We start from the raw sequence: 20301 nt of genomic DNA, 5'->3' as shown, positions 1-20301 counted from the left end.
GGTTTCATAAATATTAAAATTATCAGTGTAAGCTTTTTCAGATTACCATGAATAGGGAAATTGCATAATTAATGCTAAAATGCTTTTTCCACTGGGGGGGTTAGAGAGATGCATATATTTATTCTCGCATATTTCTTCTTGCACTCATGAAAAAAATATTGCCCCTGTTTAGCGGATGCTTTATTCAAAGACACAAAAAAATAATAAATTATATAGTAAATGTAAAGCTTGAAAATACATACCATACTCCATTCTCAACAAATAAGATTTTTTTAAGTGCATGTACTCTTCCTGTACTTAGGTGGCAATTGATTTTGATCTTTGTTCATGCTGTATATTACTTTAAATTCCTGTCAGCCCTATTGGCAAGTTCAAAAGATGGTTGAGAAATTTACACGAGTAACACCTGGCATTTCCTTTCATTATATTGTACCATATTCATAACACCCATAGTTATCCTCATTAACCCTATTGGTAGCCTCACGAATCTGATCTGGTCTGCCAAATCTTGACCTCTAAAAGGTGTTAACTCTGGAAAACGTGACTACAGCTGTAGCATATTTAATTAGCATGTACATAACACTACAAGCCACATGATTCATTAAAATGGAAGTGATAATTAAAATGAGAAGGAATTACTTACCTAGTGGTATTAATTGATAACTGAATATGGTACTGCACCTCATTACATGAGTATGATCAGTCATCAAGTAAGTGAACAGTAAAAGATTACCATATAATCATAAATACCTCTCTCTCTCTCATAATGGGGCACAATTTTTATTTGATCACGAGGTGCAGTAAGAAAATTGTGATGCAGTTTCTGTCTCTGTCAAGGTTATTCATCTTCTAACTTCAGTTCTAATGCACCCATATCAAATTTAAACAACGTATGTTACTAATGCATGCAGCTTTAGTGCAATTACATCTAAGTTAAATTTAATACTGACGATCATATAATTGTTTCATATCCTCAGTGTGGAGTCCGATATTTTTACACAGATGATCTCTCCCTCAAAATGAAATGTTGTAACACATTTTTTCCGTATTTTTAGAGAATTGTTTTCTATACAAAAAATGAAGTGACATACAGTAAATCAATTTGTATGACAAAATCCATATATAAGTCGATTTTCTGGTTAAAAAAAGTATTACATTATAGGCTGGCAAATACAGTAATATTGGTTTTACAACATCAGACATACTTACATGCTACAAAAATGATTCAAATGAGAAAATAAAAGTAACAAATGTTCATGTAGCTACATATTATCGGTTAACTGTATGTTGTTTTGTTTCTGTTGGTTTTAATGCCACTTTCTACACATTCTTGACTCTATCATGCCAACAAAAATGGGAGCTAAGTGCCTTTCCCAAAGACACATTGAGGTGGGCATCACAGGCTGGCCTGGGAGGGTATCGAACCTGTGACCCTTGGAGTCCAATGCTCTACTAATTGAGCTACCATGGCTCCACAGCTGGTTGCTATAGCTGCTATATTATTTTCACAGCTTGTGCAGATCTTGTGTAATAGTGTCTTTAAGTTGACCAAGATTATAGCTGGATAGGACAGTTTTCTGGATACTCTTTGACCAATCTTTTAAAAGAAAGATATGAACCTGATTTTAATAGTAAAGTAAGCATGATTGAAAATACTTAAGTGCAGAATTCAGTCAGCGCCTCAATAAATATTTGTCTACATTGCATCCTCTTTCTCTCTCTCTCTCTCTCTCCATGTGTCCATCCATTCCTGATTTCTCTCTCATTACATTTATCCACCTATTGATTTCTCTTTTGTATCTGTCAGCCATTCTGTCTGATGATGAGGACAATGCTGACCAGGTAGAGGCAGCTGGTGAAGGGGGAGAGGGTCAGATTCTTCCTGAGTTGTCAGATGATGATGAAAATGATGAGGCAGTGCGTAAAGATGCGGAGAGAGAGTGAGTATAAAGAGTCCATATTTCTTTTCGCTACACATACATAAGTTTAGCAAGAAAAAGATTTCACCTTTTTAGTGATGTCATCATCATCATTAGTGTTAAAATAGTCAAAACTATGTCTTCAATTTTTGCACTAAAACCAGATTGCTTATATGGTTCATTGAGAGGTTTCTCCCACCAAAACATGTGTTCTCCTTAAAATATATTACCTGATCACATTAATAACAGGAAACATGTTTTGCTATGTCTTGAATCCAGCAGTGGTAAAGAGAAACAAAATTTAGTTTTTTATCTATATAACAATGGCATGAAACTCTTACCATTTACGTTATCAGGCCACGTCTTGGTGACTGCAGTTTTTACTCAGTTTTAGCTAATGCTGGATATGATCAACATCATATCCTGTGCCTCTCAAAACCCAAGAAATATCATGAAGGTTTGTAGTCACCCATCAACAGAGTTGGTATTGTATTGAGTGTAACTGTATTTAGTACATGTTGCAATCATTATGTACAGAAATTTTTTTTTAATTCTTGAGAAAGTTTTCAAAGTTGTGGAACTTTTTCCAGAACTTTTGCTCCAGCATGGGAGTATCCATGCCTATTGTTGGTTTCATAGACACTGCTTTCATTTTCTTGCTTATGTAAGAAACAAGAATTGATAATTTGCACATGTAAAATCTTTGTGATTGTTTTTTTCTGAATTTATTCTCATTCTTGTTTTTTAAAAGAATTATAGTCAGTTGTGATGTAATATATTAAATGCAAATAATTTTAAGCTATGGAGGACATGCAGTGTTTGTGCATTGTTTTTGGAAGGTACCTGGTCCACAACACAGAGCAAGGATTTTAAAAGCAATGAAGAGATTTGGCATATCCAGAATGACATTGTGATGTGCTGAATGTGTCTCCTAAAATGTCATCACTAGCCAGTGTAGTAGGGGATGCATTATCTCACAGGTGAAAGTGATGCAAACAATTCTGATGATGACCATTAAATTTGGTCAGTTTGAAATTGAAGAGCAAGAAGATGAAATGTTTCTGTCCACGTATATTTATGGAGCTATGGAAGAGGTGACTACTGCAACAGACAACACATTTGCTGGCCTCTGTTGAGCTTTGTGCACAATAACTTCAATGCTGCAACATCTATGGTTACCAGACTTTGGAGATGGCTTTTGCTTGGGGTTACAAAGAAGCCTATCAGTTATGTGGTCAAAGGGCAAGGTCACCGTGACTTAAAGAATAAGGTTTTCTGCGCAGTAACATTAGTTTTACAAAACATACATTGACCAAACTTTGGATAGCTTGCATTTTGAGTGAAGAAGAAGCCTGTCATTATTGGGGTCAGTGGTTATGGTCATTGTGACTTACGAACAGTGGTTTCTGCACAGTAATGTGAGATCCCTGTCACATACCAGGATGAAATTTTATGGATGGCTTGCACTAAGGAAAAGCCTATTAATTTAGTTGACAAATGGTAACAAGTCCAGGCCACTTGATTTTTGCATGATAACATTAGTTCTACATCACACACCTAGACCAAACTTTGTGTACCCCTTGCACTTGGATTAAGGAGGTTTGGAGGTCAAAAGTCAAGGTCACTGATTGAAATTTGGATAAAGGTTTCTGCTCATAGATTTGATTTCATGATGATGTACCATCACTAAAGGTTATGGAATATATGGGCACATTAGATAAGCAAGAACCATATTGATTGTGAGGTCAAAACGGCAAGGTACCTGTGAATAATAGACCATGTGCCTTAACTAAAGATTGTCAAGAACTTGCACTTAAAGATAGGATGTGGAGAAATTCTCTGTTATGGATAAAATCTTCAAAATGTAAATATTTATAGTTATTTCTAGAACATTAATATTTACTTCAGCTTAATTCCTGAAATTTGCTATATTAATGAGGAGATAAATTGTCCAAAATTACCAACTGTGTTACCTTCCTGTATTAAAGACTAAGTTTGCTGTTATGTGTTACATAATTGTAGAACAATCCAATTATGTAGATATGTGTTAATCCCACAATGATTTCAGTTTTAAAATTACAGATTTTGTAGATTGAGAAAAATAGTGATCTACCGATTAAGTTGTTTTGAAGAACAAAACATCATGCAGAGCCCAAGCCCAACTGTTGATTCCAATTTTGTTCTTAGCACATTATAGGTAATTAATCATCACAGATCCTTCTAAATGTTCGAAAAAGGATATAGACGTATCAGTTCAGCAGACATCACAGGAGAATGAGATGGCAAGAGTGAGACAGAGAGAATATTGAACAATAAGTGGTACCCTTCAATAAGAAATAGGGATTGGAACTGCAAGTACAGATCATCATTAAATCTTTGCTTTATAGATTTAAGATGCAAAAATAAGCATAACCAATATCAAATAGAACATGGAAAATATTATGTTAGGAGAAAATGGTTACATATCTAGGGGGCAGGGTTTCTGATGTATATGTAATTTAAGGCTATGCCTTAGTGCCATTGACCCTTATTCTTCAACTTTGACACTAAAAACTTTCCCCTACGGTGTCCAGCAGGTGCATACAAATACCTGAGAAAGTACAGCTACAGTTAATATTTAACTGTCTGAATGTTTAGCGCACCTCAATCTGGTTTGCTGAACATAGTGCACTCATTTTCAAATTAGCCTAAGAACATCAGTTTTATAAGCTGACAATTTTTTATACTGATTTTGATAAGCTTAGACACCAGTTGAGAGCACATGCATACATGCCAACCATTACGCTTTTGGCATATTCATTATGCTTTTTTCACTAAATTATGCCTACATGTAAACGTTTTCAGATTACGCATTTTCATTATGTCCCCATTCCCAAAAAATTAATAATTTGTTTTCTCATTTTTATTATTATTGGCTTCTACCTAACTTAAACATAAGAGTAGGCTTGTCCGTAGCATTGCATGCACTTTCCTAACATTATTATGTTCTATTTATAGCAGCTGTCCTATTTTCAAGAAACATGCTGGTTTCTACTTTCAAACTTTTGACCTCGGTTTCTATTTATAGCAGCTGTATTGCTTAGTTAAGAGAGAACAGATTGGTTTAGTCTTTGATTGCAGATTCTTTGTTTTATATTTGATTTAATTTCTGCTTGATTTGATTTGATTATTTGTGCGTTTTGGAATTATTTTTTTTCTTTACATGTCAATGTAATGTATGTTTGTTTCCAGAAATTAGTTTGACAATGACTGTTTATTTTAATAAACACCAAATGTTGACTAGATCCTGACCTTGATGAAAAATTAGTAGCAACCATGTAAATAAGTTCTATTTTTAATTTAGAATGATTGGTTGTTTTTGAGATAATGATGGGACTACGTGGTTTAAGATGTAAATAATTTTATTTTATTTCTTAGAGTAAATTGATTGGTTTTCATCAGGGTCATGTTAGGCATACGCGATACAAACATGATCACATGCCCTCCCCCCCCCTTTTTTTTTTTCTTCTCCAGTTTCACAACTTGGGGATTTTCGAAACTGTGTTTCAGAATTTTGGAATATGATATAACCTTTGTTTTGGAGAAATAATATCATTTGGGCTTTACACTGGAAAATGTTATGTCGTTTGGAGTTATTTCAAATTATTTGGATTCAAAAGGATTAATTCTTTTTTCCTGGAGATATACATGTGATTATACGAAATGCTTGAGCAAAGACAGCTCTTATAAAAATGTTTTCGGATCTCCAAAACCGGAGTGATATTTCTTGTTTCTTCAAGGAACTGTAGACTTCAGCACACTACAGGTTATAGCCTATGTCATCATCATCCATCTTGAATTCTTTGTCGGGATTGAAATCATTAGAACATTTTATTTTTAGGACTTAAAAAAATTTTATTTGTAGATTATTCTTGGACTATTTTTTGTTTGATTCTTAAAACCATAAGTTATGTTTTTTTTTTCATTTTTACAGTATTTTTCCAGGGAAGTAAATTATATTTTTCAAAGTTTGTTTTCACTTTATCTTGTGTTACTGTTTATTTGAGCCTAAACACGTAACGTAAGAAATTCATATCTGGTACAGAATCAATCTGTAGGTATTTGGTGCTAAATGTCAAGGTCAGATTTATTCTCGTAGATGCATGTGTTAGAGCAAAATTGTTTTTCAAATAATTTCACAAATGGATTAGAAAAAGATGAAAAACTGATTCAAAGATGAATACATGAATTACAAAATACAGCATTCCATTCTAGGGCAGCTTCATGCCCACTGCAGGCTGTGTGGAAAGGATTGTAATATTGGTCATGATGGTAAAGCAAAGAAACCTTGAATTAGCTCGTTTAACTAACTCCAATGCTAAAGTAACTTGTAATTTCTGTTTTACAGCAGAACTAATAAATGCAGAGGCACTATTTACTGAGCTCTTAAAAGAACTTGGACTACCCCCAGCAGTAGAAGACTACGTTGGTCCTTTGTTCAAAGTTATGTTTCCTGATTCCAAAATTGCAGATAATATGCATATGCAAGAACAAAATCATCCAATATTGTTAGGTGTTTAGCAGAAAATAATTTGCTTAAAATTGCAGAAGCCATGAAAATTGGGTTATTTAGTATTGCAACAGACAGGAACAGTGATTATGATGACAAAACATATCTAGTATGTGTAAGAGACTTTAACAATGAAAGGGTCAAAGTCAGAGTGTGTTCATCTTTCATTACCAGAATTAACAGTAGATTCCACTGGAGAAAATGTTTTTTATTTGCTTAAAATGCTTTGAATAAACATAAATTGGCAGAACTGTATTCGGTTGTTAGCTGATAATGCATAAGTGATGACTGGAATTCATAAAGGAATTGCATTCTATATTTTGAAAAAATGTCTCCATCTGTGTACATATGAGATTGTCCCTGTCATATGCACCTTGCTGCAGAAAAGGCTTATGATAAATTAGAAGGAGAACCCCTGAAGTATCAATGTGGCATTCTACTGACAATGTACTTCATGCAGACAGAATTGATGTGCAATGACACCTTATTTCCCAGCTAAAAGATCCAATAACTGGAAGTTATATGTTTCCACTTTGTCAGGTTATGAAAGGAATATTGGTTCTTTACCATTCCAGTGCTAGCTGTGAGAGATTGTTCAGTATTGTTAAGAAAAATAAAACTGAATTCATATCCAGACTTTGTAACCCAGCACTTGGTTCTCAACTGGTGTGCAAAATATTCATAATCTCAGCTGGTACAAAATGTTTTGAAATGCAATATGAGAGACTGTTGCTTTGTAAAGCTCAGAGTTTTATATATGAAAACTTGAAGCAGTAATTGATGTTAAAAGACCAGAGGGGTAAATAAATCATTTTGTACATATGCTCATTGAATTTTATTATGTTACTTACATACATACTGATTGACAGTCTATCATTTTCATTTTCAGAGATTTCATCTCAGACTTTGATCTGATGATGCAGAAGAAGAAGGAAGAAATGCAGAAAAGAAAGAGGAAAAAGAAAGATTTTGATATCATTAACGACAATGATGACCTTATTGCAGACATGATTAACAAGATGAAGACAGCAGCAGAGGTTGATACTTTTCTCAGAATTTATTAGCTCCTTAGTAATCGCCTTGTTTATCTGTCTGTTCACACACACACACATGCACACACATACACACACACACACACGCACACACACACACACACACACACACACACACACACATATATATATATATATATATATATATATATATATATATATATATATATATTGTAGTTTTATATAATCTTTTTGGGTGTCAGATTTCCTGACCTTGAAAACAAACAATACATTTTCATGAGTACTTAATTTCATGGATTCACCTATGTCATAATTTTGAGGTCATATTTACAGAATTTTATTTTCATGGAATAACCTCTTGAAAATAAAAGAATACAGTATAGCAAAACTATGTTGACAGCAAGTTCAGGGTGGTTGCTTGAATGGTTAAAACAATACTACTGGCACTGTGAGCATAAATCAAGCACCTGCCAAGATCAATCCCATTCTTTGCTTTGTCAGAATGCGGTGGACAAAGCAGTTTTGATGCACATCTATATACATGAGTTTGCACCATAATCTTTCATTGAATTTTATTAACCATGACACTTAATAAACATGTTAGTGAAAATAGACACTAAAGAGAATAGTAATCACATTTTCATGGGTTGTATGCAACATAGGTTAAGAATTGAGCCAGGACAGGTGGGGTGGGTAGGTGGGATACAACTGGTTCACTGTACTGCATCAGTAGATCTTCACCTTCAGCATTCAAGCCAATGGATAATCACAGCTCATGAGAACATAACTGTGAGATCGGGCAAGTTATTTGTGGCATTGAAATATCTGGGCTTGTGTAGTCAGCAATTTCTGAGTTATTTATGTGACATATTTACGTGTAGTAAGATACTTGATTAGTACTATGGTGGATGTTTAGTCAGTAGCTTTGTCCAAAAAATCAGTGAAGTATGAGCTTTAATACTGTGCTGTAATTAGTGCATACAGGTAGCGTTTAATTACTGCTAGAATTTCATGTACTTTGCAGTCTTGTTATTTATTTGGATACAGATCAGAATAATGTGTGCTTTCAGGTTTTAATTTTAACAGGAAGCTTTGCCACCTTTAATTAGAAGTATAAATATTTGCATTTATCTATGCTTTATTTTGATTATTCATGCAGATGGATTATGACTGATGTATGGAGTAAGTGCATCACCTGAACTACATAATTAAGTGTCAGATGCAATTGTTTTGGATTGTTTCATTATTTGTTTACATTTCCAGTAATATCAGTACTTAAATGCTTTAAATTTTCTCTTTTCTTTTGTATTACTGATCTCACAACACATTCATTTGGAACAATAGAAAATGTTTTATAATCCTTTTTTCAAAAATTTTATTGTCGTTTTTTTCAAAATGGTTAAAATCAAACAAGCACATGTTAATGACAATATTTTCTTAGATCAGTCAAGTTGAAGAAGCAAGTCTTATTTGGTCATTGAAAATGTATTTAAGAAAACCTGATGTGGGTGTGGACTTTGTGCACCACATGTGGCTAATTTCTTGTTGGATTTTTAAATTCATGGTTTGGAGCATTGACAATATCCAAGAAAATCAGTGCCTCAGAAAGGAAAGTGGAATCAAAGTGGATAGATAGCATGAAGTCCATTTTTGAAATATTTTCATCTTTGTGCAAAAGATTTTACCTCAGAAAACAGATTTTCATAGGCACTCAGAAATTGTATGCATTTTATTTTACATCTTTCTTTCTCTTTTCCTTTCGGAAAATGTTAAGATTTTGGTACTAGAAGGCTTCCGGTTCATATATGACTGTTTCACACTGTGTGAACATTTTTTAAAAAAAGCAGGATTAGAAAATGAAAGAAGGAAGGAAGAAAAAAGCAGACACTTAATTTTAATTAAATTAATGAACTATTCATGATCCATGCAAAAAAGAAACCATTTTAAATAGAAATCATTCAATCATGATGTCAGTGTAGCCCACCTTCAGTAAGTCTGTTTCATTATCTGCTTTAATGTAAATACAAATTGTTATTTAATTTTGTTGCCTTTTTATGTTTTCTTAAGAAAAGGTAAATCTTTTCATTATCTTCATCAGAACATGCATGATGAACTCTGATGATGACCTCTAATTATAACTTTTAACTATTTGACATAAATCAGTATGTATCAAACATGAACATGTTTTCATGTTTTGCTTTTTTATTTATAGAAATGGCATACACTCACCCATATTTAATGGAAATTTTGAGATTTCTGGTACAAAGGTTCAGGTCAGATACATTTTATCTTTAGTACAAATAGGTTACACACGGTGATCTTAAAGGGTATTATATACACAATTGTGACATGGGTCTAGAGTTTTTCAGTATAATAATAATAGAGACAGAATATTTACTGTTATATACATGCTTATAAATAAGCTCAACTGCAAACAACAGACCCCATTCTGCTGTCATATAATGTGCCAGAAGATTGGGGTCTATGTTTGTTCTGCTAATTACACACTGCCAGATCTTCCAGTGCATTATTCAGCAGCAGATATGTACAGTTTGCAGCCTTGGATATCGCAAGTACTTGAGAACATTTTACCACTGACATATAAAAATGTGTCATGTCAGTTAATATTTATTTTGTGAACATGTGGGCTTTAACTGTGTATATCCCAGTTATGTTTAATGGTGGCTTACCTCAAGATGTTGTTGTGAATTTAATGCCAGTTTTCAGCACACAATAAGGTATATATGGCAACCAGTATAACTAGATGAGGAAGAAACTCCGGGAAGACCCTGGTAAAAACCACTAATCCACAGGAAGTTACTGTCAGGCTTTCTCACATACTCACATTTCCCAAGCCCAAGTATCAAAACCACATGGGCAGAGGTGAGATGGCATTGATCAGTAAATACGAGCACTTTAGACCACTCAGCTACCTTGGACCCAAATTATCTGAAATGGTTGCAGTTTATCATTGTAGTGTGACTAACTAAAGTATGAAATAAAGAAAGATATGTAAGAAACATTAATGTATCCCTCATTTTTAAGTTTCTTTGCTACTAGCACATTCCCATGTTGATATATAATCATTCACATGTTTACATTTGTTTCTTTAATTGTGAAAACGTGAATTGTTTCTTCAAAATATATCGGTAATTTGACACAGTATAAATGCATGTTACTTATGTTGGTTTAAATAGTAAAGAAGCCAGAGTTTTACAAGATGTTTTTATTGATTGTAAAATTTCTATTCACAGGAAGATAGAGAGCTTAATAAGAACAGACAACCTGCCATCAGGAAGCTGAAGTACTTACCTGCAGTCATATCTCAGCTGAAAAAGTGGGTCTTTCATTAAGTTTCAAATCAAGCATAATGTCTTACAAATATTTTATTTTTCAAAGTTTTGTTCATTCTTGCATGGAAGCTGTTTTGCAAGTAAATAACCTGTCTGTCATTCAACATATTTCTTTCCTTATTCTACAGTAGTATAAATGGCATGTTGCATATTCTTGTTCTGTCTTTAAAGTTGTAGATTTATCAATTCAACAAAAGTAACAGATTGGGTTCCTTCTTTACAGTTCTTCTCTAAATGTCCTTTATATAATGGGCAGTAGTCGAATATGTGGACAGGGGACAGTATTTTATGCTTAGTAACTCTGCATATAAGGGACATTGTGGTATGTATGGATTTGCCTCCCGTTCAGCTTGCTGCAAGTGTTGTAGAATGTAGATAAATTTGTAAAGTTCGGCTTGTTTTGACAGTTAATTATTTGGTGGATAATAACCATTTTTGTCTTGATCTCATTACATAATTTGTTCACTTAGTGTTGATTTAGACTTTCTTCTTGGAAGTAGTTCAGGGTAGTTTAGTCTTGACAGCATTTTTATATCAAATGAAAATTCAAGTGCCTATGAAAAATTGTCTTGTTAAAAGTGTTTGTACATAGCCTGTATATTCCTGTAGAGTTCTAGTGAAGTTTTAGATGTTATAAGTTTCTATGTAAATTGCAATTTTTCAGTATCATTGAAATTCTTTGACATAGTTCTACACAGCATGATGGTGTTGTTTGTCCATCTGTTCCATATTTTGTTTGCATGCAGTAACTCAAGTTCTTCATCATTCTCAGTTACCAGAATCTGCAGATAATTTGCACTTGGGGTAAGAAAGGAACCTATTGATTTGGGGTCAAAATGTCAGGTCAAGGTCACTGACTGAAAAATGAAAAATGGTTTCATCACAGTAACATAAGTTCTGCTTTGCAGACTTGGACCAGAATTTTTGGCTGGCTGGCTGGCTGGCACAAGAAAAAAGCTTATTGAAATTTGGGGTCAGAATGTCAAAGGTCAGGATAACTGTGGTCAAAAGTTAAATGGATTTTGCAGAAAAAGTTTTGTTCTAGATTAAGTTCCATTACTAAACAATGTTGATGGCTTGCACATTGGTAATAAAATAAATCTTTAGATTCTGTGCGCTAAAGGTCAGTGTTAAATCCAATAAGTAAAAAATGTGTCCTCATACGGTCAGGTTATTTGATGACCACATACCTTGATCAAATGTCAAAGTTGTTGAGACCAGTTGGTCAATAATTTCTTGATTTAACCATGCCATACTGGTTCCTACACAGAGGACTGTGTTAAACTTGGGTTGCATATGTGATATTCAGTTACTCTTGTACTCTTGTTGAATTAGCAAATATTTTCATAAATTTTGTGTCTTCTCAAAAAAATGCTATACTGGTAAAGAGTATGTAATTTACAGTACCATACACATTACATTTGTCTTTTCCAGAGCTGATCTTCAGAGTGCATTTCTTGACTGTGGAGTTCTTGGCGCAATTACAGTAAGATATTCATTTTTTTATAATTGTTATTGGTCTTAACGCATTTTCATATTGCCTTTGAATGGCATGATTTAGGTAACATATTTTTGTTTTATCTGTAAATTATGACAAATAAGGTATCATATTTGTATTGCCTGTGAATGTTGAGGTACAGGTTTGATATTTGGTATTGCCTGTGACTGTTGAGACATAATTATGACAATTTTGTATTGCCTTTGATTGATGAGACATAGGAATAGTATTTTGGTATTGCTTTGAATGGTGAGGTATAGGTATAACATTTTGTATTACCTATGACTGTTGAGACATAATTATGACAATTTTGTATTGCCTTTGATTGATGAGACATAGGAATAGTATTTTGGTATTGCTTTGAATGGTGAGGTATAGGTATAACAAGTTGTATTGCCTGTGACTGTTGAGACATAATTATGACAATTTGATATTGCCTTTGATTGATGAGGCATACAAATAACATTTTGTGTTGCCATGACTGTTGAGACATAATTATGACAATTTTGTATTGCCTTTGAGGCATAAGAATAGCATTTTGGTATTCCTTTCAAGTGTGTGGTATAGGTATAACATTTTGTATTGCCTGTGACTGTTGAGACATAATTATGACAATTTTGTATTGCCTTTGATTGATGAGACGTAGGAATAGCATTTTGGTATTCCTTTCAAGTGTGAGGTATAGGCATACATGCCAACCATTACGCTTTTGGCATTATCATTACACTTTTTTTCACTAAATTATGCCTTACACGTAAACGTATATGGATTACACTTTTTCTGTATATCAACCTTCCAAAAAAAAACTGTTGTTTGTTTTCTCGTTTTATTAACATCCCATTAATCCCACAGACCGTATTTTAGAAAAGACGGCTTCTATGTAACTACAATATAAGAGTATGCTTGTCCGTGCACTTTCTTAACGGTATTATGTTCTATTTATAGCAACTATCCTATTACCCAGAAACATGCTGGTTCTACTTTCAAACTTTCAACCCAGTATTCTATTTATAGCAGATGTGTGGCTTAGTGAGGAGAGAACAGACTGGTTTTCTAATTTTTAATCTTTACAGCAGATTCTTTTTTCTAATTTATATTTAGTACAGAACCAGTCTATAGGTATTTGGTGCTAAAAAATATAATTTATTTTAGTCGATGCATGTATGAGAGCAAAAATATCTCCTTTCAAATAATTTCACAGATGGATTTGAAAAAGGCCAAAAATAAACGAAAAATAAAATAACAATCCTTCAAAGATGAGGACACTAGGGCAGCATCATGTGACGTCTATTGCAGGCCATGTGGAAATAATTTTGCTATTTGGCGCTAAAAGTCTTCAGATATATTCTAGTCGATGTTTGTGTTAGAGCACATATATTTTTTCAAAGAATTTCACAAGTGGATCAGAAAAAGACAACCAAAGAAAAAAAGAATCCTTCAAAGATGAATACATGAATGGCATAATACAATGTTCCATTCTCGGGCACAGAGGCTCGTATCATTGCTTAAAATTGACCTGTCATGCATTACTATATAGTACATGTATGACAGGTGACATCAGTTTTAAGCAACGATACGAGTCCCTGTATTCTAGGGCAGCATCATGCTCATTGCAGTCTGTGCGGAAATGATTTTAATAATGGGCATGGTGGTAAATTTTATGTGGAGGAACACTTGAAAACAAAGAAACACATCAAATTAGCTTGTTTTACGAACTCCAATACTAAGGTAACTATTTATCTACAGCAGAACTAAAGTGCGGACATGAATATTATAAATGCAGAGGTGTTATTTACCGAGTTCTTAATAGAAAATAAAGATCTTGCTATTGGTGCAGAAGCAAGAGAATTCATAGAACACAATTCTGCTCTACCTGTGAAGGTGTTTTATGATAATGTTAGAGATTATTATGCTACAGCCTGTGATTACATGCTTCAGAAATTCCCCTATGGAGATGGCATGCAAAATATTCATGGTCTCAGCTGGTACAAAGTGTTTTAAAATGCAACATGAAAATCTGTTGCTTTCGAAAGCTAAAAGTGTTACATATGAAAACTTCAAGCAGTAAAGGATCTTAAAAGATGAGAGGGGCAAATAAATCATTGTTTATTGAATTTTTAGCATGTTATGTGTGGATTCCCCTTTTTCTGCTTGGAATCCTCTTTTTGTCCACTTGGATTACACTTTTTCCTCGTCAGGAGTTGGCATGTATGTATAGGTATGACATTTTGTATTACCTGAGACTGTTGAGACATAATTATGACAATTTTATATTGCCTTTGATTGATGAGACATAGGAATAGTATTTTGGTATTCCTTTCAAGGGTGAGGTGTAGGTATGACATTTTGTATTACCTGTGACTGTTGAGACATAATGACAATTTTGTATTGCCTTTGATTGATCAGACAGGAATAGTATTTTGGTATTCTTTTGAAGGGTGGGATATAGGTATTACATTTTTGTATTACCTGTCACTGTTGAGGTATAATTATGACAATTTTGTATTGCCTTTGATTGATGAGGCATAGGAATAGTATTTTGGTATTCCTTTGAATGGTTGTTGTTGTTGTTGTTGTGGGGTTTAACGCCATTTTTCAGCACATATAGGCTATACATGGCAGCCAGTCTTAATGGTGGAGGAAGAACCCGGGAAAACCCTGAAAAGAACCACTGACCCACGAGAAACTACTGGCAAGCTTTCTCACATACCCACATTGGCCAAATTCGAGACTCAAACCCACGCAGACAGAGGTGAGATGCAGTGATCCGTAATGGAGAGCACTTTAAACCACTTGGCCACTTGGGGCCCCTCCTTTGAATGGTGAGATATAGGTATTACATTTTTGTATTGCCTTTGAAGAGTGAGAGATAGTTATGTCTAAATAGTTTAGATGGAAAAGATTGGGAGGCAGCAAAGTTTATTGCCTGATGTCAGTGTGTTTGGGTAAGTATTCTTGGGAAAACATAATTTGCTAGAAAGTATCCTTTCCTCTCTTGCATGTGTAAGCAAAATTCTGCATCATCATGATGTTTTACAAAGATGAGCTTTGATATTCCACTGAACACTTTTGTGGCTAATACTAGTAACCTACATGTTTTTCTTCTTAATTTTTTCCTGCAGGAATGGTTAGCCCCCTTGCCAGACAAAAGCCTCCCCAACCTGCAAATTCGTGTGTCCCTTCTGAGGATATTAATGGAGGTAATGTATTTGTTTCCTTTTTTTCTGTCTTGAAAAATTTCACAGATACTGCCAGGCAGTTGATTGCAGGATTCAGGGCATAAATGATCAAAAGTTACAGATTTTGGAAATTCGTTGGAAAGAATGTAGGTTAATGTGACTTAAAATTTATGCTTTAAAGTTGCAGCCTCCCTGTATAATCTGACACATTTAGCAAATACTAGTAATAACACATACTGTATCAATGCTAGAAATTCCAGAAGTGATTTACTTACCTGGTATTAATATTTTCAGAAATTGTAGAGAATCTATAATTTTTCAGAATATTGTATTTCTGACAAACAGTAAATGACAAAAAATGATTTGTAATTTTGACACCTGTCCATAAAGCCAATTGAAATGTGATATTTGGTTTTTGCGATGAGCAATGCTGAGACTGGCTCGCTGTTAAGATTTTGTGATGTACCTTACGTTTTAAAATGGCCAATTCATGTTATACATTGTGACATATTATGATATAATGTATGTGCAATAGTTCTAATGATTGTTTTAGGCAAAAGCATAATCTGTCATGAGGTAAGCACAGGGCATAACTGATAATAATCTTTCTCAGCACAGATTTGGGACATTAAGTGGAATCATTTAATCACATTACAGAATACAAACTGTATGAATGTTAATTATGTTTGACATTCCATACGAGTACATTATCTTCACAGAGTTTCTTGAGAAAGTTTCTGGTAGCATTGAGTGTCTTTTTTAATTTTCAGTTTCCGCAAATCAACAGCAGTGCCTTGAAGAGCAGCGGCATTGGAAAAGCCATCATGTATTTATACAAACATCCAAAGGAAATCAAGGAAAACAAGGACAGAGCTGGCAAATTGATTAGTAAGCAATATACTTTAGAAACTTGATGAACTAATGTAACAAACTTCATCATATATTATTTATTATATTACATTCCTTAAAATTAATTTTAAGCTTTGTTATAGCAGAAGGCAATCAGGTTACATATAACCCCTTGCTTCCAAACTTGCTTGTTCATTTATTACATTCTCAGTGTTTTGCGAACCCCTCAATATCACAGACCCTATTTCTCCTACACTTATGGAAATTGGTATGTGGATGGATCTCTGAAAAGTTCATCCTTACTGAAACTAGGTTGTTGTATCCTTATTTGCACACTAGAATGCATAAATACATCTTGATAAAAAGCATCTAAACCATGTCAAAACTATGTCCATTTTCATGTTTGAGTTAATGAATTTTCAGATTACATTTGCTACAGTCATGAAAATTGATTTTGTTTCCATCTTAAGAATAATTTAACTGTATTAAGACTAGGTCACTGTACCTTAATTTTCATGCTTGAGTGACTTTTGTGTTTTCATCTTTCTACTAATTACATGTTTGACCCTGTTGGCTACACTCTTGAAACTTGGTTGGTGAAGGTACCTCAAAGAAGGATAACTTTGCTATACAGAATTAGTTAATGTAACCTGACTTTCACACTTTAGTGACTTCTGTATTTTCATTTTATTACATTCCCAGTATCTTTGACTCTACAGTATTCAACAAACACTCATGAAAATTGATATGTGGATTCATCTCAAGGAGAACACAGCCATACTTAAAGTAGGTCATTGTGATTGATGTAATATTTAGGCTTGTGTATTTTCTTCTGCACCAGTTTGCATATTTTTGGCTACTACAAATGTGGTAAGGATTTTGAGTGTACATCTTGTTTGTTTTTGGAATTTTTGGCATGGAAGATAAAGGCATTAAATGTCAAAACAAGCAAGTCTGACATTTGTGAAAATGATTTTGATCAGTTCTTTGCTTTAACCAGAGCTACTGCTGCTAAAGGAACATCTTGCTTAAAAATTTTCTCAAAGGACACTTTTTTACATTTAAAACTAAATTTGGTGGCATATCCTGGCATAGAAACCTTTAAATCCAGATTATTAAGCCAGCTGCTATTCAACCAGTAAGACTCAAATGAACAATCTCAGGCCCAAATGAGCCTCTTGTTCTACAAAACAAGTTTCAAGCTAAAGCCATGCATTCATGATTATTGTTAACTCCTGCATTTGAAGGTCATTCTGGCTAACTGATGCACATGTTCTTACATATCTATCATGTCATATTCTTTTCTCATGTAGATGAATGGTCTCGGCCTATATTCAATTTGACATCTAACTATAAATCCCTGTCGAAAGAAGAGAGAGAAGAGAGAGACTATGAGCAGATTCCAAAGAAGAGAAGAATAAGGTACAGACTTCATAAAATTGATTGGCCAATTTCGAAAATTATTTATTTAATGGAGTATTTTTAGCTGGCCTGGTCATAATGCCATAAGGCCAGGTGAGCTGATGGTATTCCAGTGTGTTTCATCAAACATGCATCATGCATTGTTTATCAGTAATTGTTGTTGGAAATTTCTTGTAAAAGTTTATTATTATGTGCAATTTTCAGCCAGAATTTACAGAAAGCATTCTGGCGTCAAGGCATATCATATTGTGCAAATAATGATAATCTCGTGTTAAATATGGCTACCTTTACTAACATAGAAAAATTGTTAAATGTTTCCTAAAAATTACTAATAATTTGCTGTGATTTGACAGAAATCATTCTCACATGAAAGCATTTCAGAATTTTACCAGTGATTTCATTCTGCCATCAAACATGGCTGCTATTACAAAAGGTAGACAAACTTTCACTTTGTTTATGTTACTTGTGTATTTTCTGGTGAATTTATTCATATTTATGGAGCTGCAGTGGATTTGTTTTTCAGCTGGCAAGTGTTGTACATATATGGGTTGTGTATTTTTGATTGAATAAAACAAGACGTATTTCACCTGTGATATCTAGCTGGACCCTCGTGGATTATTTTTACAGCTAACTGTATTTAATAGTGGTTTTATTGAAAATGATGCAGTGGAGACAATGTCTTAATAGATGGTTTTGTTGACATGGGGTTTCCACTGGATCTGACTTCACAAAATAGATGCCACAATGACCATCTTTAAAATCATGTGATTAATTCTTTTTCTGGTGTGACCGCTTCAGTGGCCTACTGGTTAGAACTGCCTCACTTGGCACTCAGCATTAAGAGGTTAGTGCTAGGACTGGTTGGCCTGGTGTCAAGGATAATGCGATTGGGTGGGACATGATGCTACATGTCTGCGGCATGATGCCCCAGTGCTAAACATCACTATAAACTGTCACACTGCAGAAATCATAGTGATATGACTGAAACATTGTTAAAATTGTGTTAAAAATCCAAATCACACACACACACACACACACACACTTCTTCTGATGAACAGATAGTCATATGACAGTGTTTCCCCTAACATGACATTTCTTGCAATATGCAGTTGGTCCCTAATGAAAATGATGCAGATATGACTTCTGGCTACTTATTCTGAATGCAATAGTCATATTATCATCATGTTTTCACTAAAGCATTTCTTACATTATGTACTTGGTCCTATATTCAAAGTGGCACTGGTTTGCTAAGTGGTCTGAGGCACTCACCTTTACACATCACTCACATCTGACTTCCATCTACCTGGATTTGAGTCTTGGGCTTGGCTAGTGTGGGCAGTCCAAAATGGCTGACTATCTTAAAAGTCATCATATGGCTACTTCTGAATGGATGGTCATATTGGAATAAGTTTTGACTTTAAAATGAAATACAGCCTTCATATTGGAATAAGTTTTGACTTTAAAATGAAATACAGCCTTCATATTGGAATAAGTTTTGACTTTAAAATGAAATACAGCCTTCACATTTTTTTATCACTGTCTTAATCATGATTAAATTCTAAGTTATAGTATTGTTCAAAGTTTCAGATAATTAAAATTATGGCCAAAATTTAAATATCCCAGGGCTACACCATGTTGGTTTTTATTCAGGTACACCACTCCCTCGATAACTCGCGCCCTGATAACTCGCGAACCCGCTTATAACGCAGTGTCAGGCATGGATCCCATTTTTTAAACCCGAAAATACCCCCAAAAATTATCCCTATTTGTTGAACTTGAAGAAAATCGCAATCAAAATTGGTAATGGAAACTTTGATGTATCGCTCGTTTTATCATTGAAAACGGTAGACAGGACCTGGAAATTTTAATCACATTATGAAATATCAAATTTAAAAATAACTTGCAATTTTTTACATTTGCTTTCCAAACAACATTCCTAATACACCGCAATTAACGATATGTACGGAAATTTTGATCAATCAAAATGTCACTTACGCCGAGTGGAGGCAGTACTTTAATAAATAAATACAAATTAAATTTAAAAAATTATCAGTTGAAATTTGTGTTCTAATTCCATCTTTTAGTTCCTTTTAAGTGTAAGTGTCATAAGTGCAATGTGTCCTCTTGTAATTAAACGTAAAATGCGTCAATCTACCGTAACAGCTATGTCCGCGAGCGTTTCTCAGAGAACCTGATTAAGTGCCAACCCTGTTTTGATAACTGAAAAGGTACAAAAATTGGACTAACTTAAAATCTAGCGGCCTCAGTCGTATGTCGGGTGAACTCACTTCATTTGATCAATCGAACACTGCAATAAATGTTATTGTGTATGTAACAGAAACTACCTTAAATTAACCGACTCTTTCATAGCTGTGATCAAAGATAACAAGGCAGCAAAGCAAAAAGAATACTTCGTAAAATAAAGAGCTTGATTTCACAGATATGGACCATTGTGGGCAAGCGAGTTTCAGAGAATTCTTGAACTGGCATTTAGAGATATCCTCAGGGGTGATAAGACA

General features: G+C 34.0%; 1 protein-coding gene across 1 annotated transcript in view; it reads left to right on the top strand.

Annotated features, from left to right (window-relative positions):
* LOC149799980 (uncharacterized) overlaps positions 1 to 20301 on the top strand; it is a 59001-nt gene that overhangs the window by 23111 nt on the left and 15589 nt on the right. Inside the window, exons 9-15 of the mRNA XM_089959513.1 lie at positions 1808 to 1940; positions 7358 to 7505; positions 10736 to 10818; positions 12269 to 12320; positions 15455 to 15532; positions 16282 to 16399; positions 17674 to 17782. Of these exons, the coding sequence (XP_089815639.1) occupies positions 1808 to 1940; positions 7358 to 7505; positions 10736 to 10818; positions 12269 to 12320; positions 15455 to 15532; positions 16282 to 16399; positions 17674 to 17782 (721 nt within the window). The remainder of the gene's footprint in view (positions 1 to 1807; positions 1941 to 7357; positions 7506 to 10735; positions 10819 to 12268; positions 12321 to 15454; positions 15533 to 16281; positions 16400 to 17673; positions 17783 to 20301) is intronic.

Source organism: Sinohyriopsis cumingii, chromosome 5 (genome assembly GCF_028554795.1).
Source record: "Sinohyriopsis cumingii isolate HCF-2022 chromosome 5, ASM2855479v2, whole genome shotgun sequence".
NCBI lineage: Eukaryota > Metazoa > Mollusca > Bivalvia > Unionida > Unionidae > Sinohyriopsis > Sinohyriopsis cumingii.
This window is presented reverse-complemented; position numbering and strand designations above follow the sequence as displayed.